At 59.8% G+C, this 5,954-nt stretch overlaps 1 protein-coding gene across 1 annotated transcript in view; it reads left to right on the top strand.

Moving 5' to 3' along the window:
* The first annotated feature begins 3,557 nt into the window (after window positions 1–3,557).
* Window positions 3,558–5,954, top strand: part of MATK (megakaryocyte-associated tyrosine kinase) — a 7,196-nt gene continuing 4,799 nt past the window's right edge. Inside the window, exons 1-5 of the mRNA XM_023746825.1 lie at window positions 3,558–3,619; window positions 4,941–4,978; window positions 5,317–5,430; window positions 5,526–5,641; window positions 5,723–5,937. Of these exons, the coding sequence (XP_023602593.1) occupies window positions 3,568–3,619; window positions 4,941–4,978; window positions 5,317–5,430; window positions 5,526–5,641; window positions 5,723–5,937 (535 nt within the window). The 5' untranslated portion in view covers window positions 3,558–3,567. The remainder of the gene's footprint in view (window positions 3,620–4,940; window positions 4,979–5,316; window positions 5,431–5,525; window positions 5,642–5,722; window positions 5,938–5,954) is intronic.

The raw sequence follows: 5,954 nt of genomic DNA, 5'->3' as shown, positions 1-5,954 counted from the left end.
ACGGGTCTGGGTGCAAAGCAAGCGATACAGCATTTTTCCTCTGAAAGAGCAGATTCCTCCGCTGAATCCCTGAGTCCCCCGCAGGGAGGGGAAAGCTAAATTTAAAGATGAGCTAATTGGGACGGTCTGATCTGGCCTCATGCTCCAGCTGAGGATCTGCAGGGGCCACACCACCAGCTCAGCCGTCCCCACATCTGGCTGCAGCTGCCCTACCGCGCCTGCTTCTCCAAATCCAGAAAGCATAATCATGGACACGTTCTCCTCGGGGTCTATCATGTGCCCCACACTGCGGTACACCAGTGGGTGAGCCCGGGAGCCAGACAGGCCGAGTCCAAAGCCCATTTCCTGTGACCTAAGGTCAAGCTCAGCACTCTCTAAGCGTCAGCTTTCCCATCGTACGAGAGTGCTCCCCTCATAGGTGACAGGCACTGCTCATCCTCTCCCCTCCCCAATATTCATTGGCTTAAAAAATATGTTCTGAGCACCTACTATGTGCCAGGTACTGAAGTCACAGCCGTGAACTGTCCAAAGTCCCTGCACTGGGACTTTGCCCTGGGGAGCTGATGTTCTAGAAAGGATGCAGTCAGTAAACAAGATGAACAAGTAAGATACACGGTTTATCAGACCATGGCAGCTCTACGGAGCCCAGGAGAGATGGGAAGGGTCGGCGGGGTGAGATACTCCGTGGAGCTGCTGGCCCCATGTCCAGTATTAGCCATTCATTTGGTTGCAAGTGGCAGGAATGCCCTCCTGAGCAACCAAAAAGCAAACGCTTGCGTCCTACCCGAGGCACAGAACGCACTCCAGGTGTGGCCGAGTCCAGGGACTTGAATTCTTCCTGTGAGATGCCATCTCACCCTGCCTCTAGGATCTGCTTCCTCCTCCTCAGGCAGGCTGATGGGCTCAGTCACCAGGCCAGGCCCATGCCCATCACACAGCGAGAGGAGGCAGCTAGGACCTCCAGGGAGGGGTCCTTTCAGGCATAGAAGTGTGGTCTTACCCTGAGAAAGGCGTGGGGGAAGGGGTCTGCAAAGGCTCCATAAAAATGGTGCCAGTTGAGATGAGCATGGAAGGATGAGATGGAGATGCCAGCTGGGTGGGGGAAGTGCATTCCAGGCAGAGGACAGCAGTGCAAAAGTATGCAAATTCCTGTAGTTTCCAAACTGTTGGGTGTTTGGTGGGAGCAGAAACAGACAAGTCCAGAGAGGTAGCAGGAGGCCAAACATGAAGAGCCCTGAATGCCAGACTGTTTTAGGCTCAGTCCCACGGGCAGCAGAAGCTACGGAAGAATTTAAAGCAGGGAAGGGCCACAGTCCCATTTTCCTCCCTTGGTGATAAAATGGAAGGTGAATGGTGGCAAGGAGGAAAACTAGAGGCATCCGGAAGACCAGGGAGGAGCTGCTGTATCACCAGCCAGCACCAGACGGGTGGCCTGGGGAATCAAGTTGACGGGACTAAAATATGGAGGGTGAAGAGCCGGGGACTGGGAAATTCCGGTGTCTGATCCAAGGATGTGGCTACCAGCGGGCTTCAGGCAGGTATAAGGGAGGGGAGAGTCCCCCAGCTCTCGGCAGCAGGCAGGAGACACTGGCGTTGCCATGTCCGGGGATTGGAAGACCCATCGTCTTTGGAATTCAACGTGGCCAATTCTTGGATGCCTCCAGGGATGGGGAGCTCACCCCTTCAATAGTTCTGACTTAAATAAACTGGGCTCAAATTTATACCCTTAGAGTTCGGCGCAGCTCAGTGCCCCTGTCCACACCTTGGGGGGCTCCCTGTACCCTGGGCCAGCCCTAGGAGATTCGGGCACCTGACACTGTCTCCTTAAGTCTATCCTTCCCCTGTCTCACACTTGCTTCCTCTGACCATGGGACAAGGACCCCTGAGGGTCCTGGGGAGGATGTCGGTATCACTCGGACACTAAGTATCCACTCACAGAGGGAGAAAGGCAGCCGGGTCAGATACTCTTCCCGTCTCTCAGACTGTGTCAAGGAGAAAGTCTCCAGGGGGCCAGGGCATCTTAACATCCTGGATGCTGTCCTTGCCGAGCACAGAGAAGGCAGGCCTCCCCCGTGGGGTCTGGGGCCGCAGCAGCAGTCTCTGGTGAGAATCTAATGATGCTGTCGGTTTCTGCTTTGGCTATTTTGATGTTGCATTTCTATTTCTGGCAAGTGATGATGGTTTGCCTTATATGGTGGGTCTTCATCACCTGACAGAATGCCAGCTGCAGGATCCCAGCCCTGTGCTGGTGGCTGGGAGGCAGGGGGTGGGGGCGGACCCTGGGACTAGCCCACCGCCGGATCTGTGGAGCAGGGAGCCCTGCTTAGCAGGACTGTTCTCAGAGGCTCCTCTGTGCAAACACTACCACCGCGAATAAATTACACCACCAGGCAGGAGCGGCCCTCCCCGACCCTCTCCTCCTGCCCACTTCCCTCGCTGAGGATAACCGTGTTGCCAGTGGAGGGTCCCTTCTAGAACTTTCCTCTCCTGTATGACATAACGGGATCGTGCTGTTTGCACTGTCACATCCTGGTGCTGGTGGTTTTCAACAATGGTAGATTTTAGCACCTAAATAGTTTCCTAGTTTTTGTGCATAATATTCCATAACATGGATGTTCTGTGACTCTCAGCAGCGGTCCACTATTCCCAGAAACCCCATGATGCCTTGGAGGCATAGCCACTAAGCCAGGTGATTCTAATGTGCAGCCAAGGTTGAGAACCACTGCACTAAGCCGTTGGGAGTAACAAGGTTAATAGGGGACCAGGTTATCTGGGAATCTTGGTTCATCGCTCTCCCAAGATTAGCTTCTTCCAAGTGGACTCCTGCAGTAGAAGGAGCGGTGAGGGAGCCCACGGAGCCCTCGCTGGGGCCAGGCCCGGTGCAGGGTCATCCAGGGCTCGTCCAGCTGTCCTGTGAGAGGGCGGTCAGTGCTGCCTGGCCCCACAGAGGGAGAAGTGGGGGCCGGGACAGGGGCAGTCCTGCCTCCCGCACAGCGGGTGGGCCCCTGTCAGGCCCCACCGTGATTCTCCAAAGGAGGGCTGCTCCACCTGCGGCCTCTAGAGCCACAGGACATCTTTCCCTCTGGCTCCAATGTTCCCTTAATGATGATGACGACCATCGCGATATAGCGGTGGACATATTTGGAGCGCTGTCTCTGCACCAGGCACCGGCAGCCCTTCACAACGACAGGTAATTCATTAAAGGGGCCTCCGCAGGCGGAAGAGGTGACGGAGGGCGTGGAGTCGCGGAGTGCTTACTCCCGGACACGCAGCTCACTCACTCACCCCTTCCGGGCGCGCGCTGCGGCACCTGCTCCAAGCTCCAAGGCCTTTCCTTCCGGGATGGGGGCGGGGTGGGAGGGGAAGGTGCGCGCCCCGCGGCTTCAGGGCCAGGAAGCGGTGTGGAGCGGCGGCCGCCTCCAGTCCCCGCCCGGGCCAGCGGGAGGGGCCGCGGGCCGGCGCGCGGAGCAGAGCGTAGGACGACCGGCCGGCGCTAGGACCCGCGGGGGCCTCCCCAGGCCGCAGTCTCCGGCTCCCCCCACCCCAGCCCACCTCACCCCGCCCAAAATGAGGAAACGGAGGAACTTGCTCCAAGTTGTGCTGCCAGGGCCGCCTGGGGGTGCGCAGCCAGGGCGCCGGGGCCTTCGTGGGGGCGGGGGCGGGGCGCGGCCCGGAGACTCCCTCTGAGCAGGTGAGCGGGCGGCGGGGATGTGGGTGAGCCCGCGGGGGTTTGGAGGGCTCCCGGGAGGCCTGGGCGTGCACCCCAGGGACCCGTGTGGTGTGCGCACGAGTGTGCGCGTCCGGGGCGCGCGGCGGGTCGAGGCTGGGGCGGCGGTGGTCCGAGGCGATCCGGGGCGGGTGCAGGGTATTTTCCTGGGTGTAGGGTGTGCGCATCTGGGAGCCCCTGGTGTGTGTATCCGCGCGTCCACGTGGAGGGATGTGCGCGTGTGACAGATGCTTGTGCACGGCCTTGCGTGTAGCTCTGTCCGGGTGGCCCAACGTATGGCGCCCAGGTGTTCAAGTGTGTGTGTTTGGGGGTGGGGAGGGGCGGGAGGGAGACACAGATACGTTTCCAGATGTCTGAGCACCTGTGTGTGTGTACACATTTGTAGACGCGTGTGTACACCTGTCCCTAGGGGGGACGTGCCCTTGCTTGCATACCTGCGGGTCTGTGGGTACCTGTGTCCACGCCTCGTGTGTTTCTCTGTGTGTTTGTGTGTACATGGATCAGTATGTGTGTGAGGACATGTAGGGCTGGGTATTTACGGGGTTGCACACTGGAGGAGCAGAGACTTACCCTGGAACCCGCCCCACGGGCCCAGCCACCTGTGGTGGGGTTGAAGGGGGAGGTAGGGGTGGGAAAATCCTCACCCAAGCAGCAATGAGGGACTGGGGGTGGGGTAGAGGGATTAGAGAGGTCCAGCTGGCCAGCCCCGCAAGCTCAGCAGGGCTGCACTGTCCCACTGTAGGCTCAGAGTTTCTTGACAATGACCTTGAATCATTCCGTATTTCCCTGCCCTGCTCTTCCAGAAAAGAGGAAGAACCAGGCGCGATGAGGTGGCACCGGGCTCCCCAGGCGCCGTGTGGGCTGCGGGGGCCTGAACCAGGCGTGTCCCTCCTCCCCAGCCTGTGGCCACTTGCTCTGTGCCCATGCTGGTCCTCAGTTTCCTTTGGGAACAATGGTAGGGCTAGGCTCCCGGTTTCTTCACTGATGTTTAATGGCTTTGACTCAGCTAAGGAACACCCCTCGGTAAAGACCACCTTCCCAGAGGGGCCTGGAGAACCAGTATTTGTAACTCCCCCACCCCCATGCCTCTGGCTGTTGCCTCCACCCGGCCTGGCTGGCAGCGGTAGCGATGGCCCCCGAGCCCCAGCCTGGCTTGCATCTGCCCTCCAGCTGGTCTCTGTCCCCTCTCCAGGTGAACCCTGGCTTTCTCCAGGCCTGGCACTCCGGCCCATCTCAGTCAGGATGCCCACAGTGAGTACCCCCAACCTGGACGCCTGTATCCCTGGCCCTTGCTCAGCTCAGTCCACGTCCACAGGCCCTCAACTCCATGGGGAGGGAGGGTGTACTCTGACCCACGCCCCCTTTAGCTGATGTCTTCTGGCTTTTCTGTCATTTGGTGTTGCATTTCCTTCACCTTTTCTTCCTGACCTGTCCTGGGTGCCCTCCATTTGTGACTAATCTATCTCTGCTGGCTGCTCCCTTGTCTTACCTCCTCTTCTCCCTCTCTCTTCTGTCTCAATCCAATCTTCCTCTCCCTGGGGCATCTCCTTCATGTCACCTTGGCCCTCTTCCCTATGCCTCCCACCCAGAGGCGCTGGGCCCCAGGCACCCAATGCATCACCAAGTGTGAGCACACGCGCCCGAAGCCTGGAGAGCTGGCCTTCCACAAGGGCGACATGGTCACCATCCTGGAGGCTTGTGAGGTGAGCTGTGGCCAGAGGGCCTGGAGATGGGACTCAGTCAGGAACCCCCCCATTCTCCTCCCCCCGATGCCGACCCCTGTCTCCCTCCCTGGCAGAGCAAGAGCTGGTACCGAGCCAAGCACCACGCCAGCGGGCAGGAGGGGCTGCTGGCGGCGGGTGCGCTGCGGGAGCGTGAGGCCCTCTCAGCGGATCCCAAGCTCAGCCTCATGCCGTGAGTGGTGGGGTTGGCCCAGGGATGAGGGATCCGGAGGGCCCGGCCCGCCCGGCCCAACCCGCCCTCCCGCCACTGCAGGTGGTTCCACGGGAAGATCTCGTGCCAGAAGGCGGTGCAGCTGTTGCAGCCGCCCGAGGATGGGCTGTTCTTGGTGCGGGAGTCGGTGCGGCATCCCGGGGACTACGTGCTCTGCGTGAGCTTCCACCGCGAAGTCATCCACTACCGCGTTCTGCACCGTGATGGCCACCTGACCATCGACGAGACCATCTGCTTTTGCAACCTCAGTGGATATGGTAGAGGTGCAGCTCGG

The sequence above is a fragment of the Myotis lucifugus genome, unplaced genomic scaffold (genome assembly GCF_000147115.1).
Source record: "Myotis lucifugus unplaced genomic scaffold, Myoluc2.0 scaffold_737, whole genome shotgun sequence".
NCBI classification, from domain to species: Eukaryota; Metazoa; Chordata; class Mammalia; order Chiroptera; family Vespertilionidae; genus Myotis; species Myotis lucifugus.
This window is presented reverse-complemented; position numbering and strand designations above follow the sequence as displayed.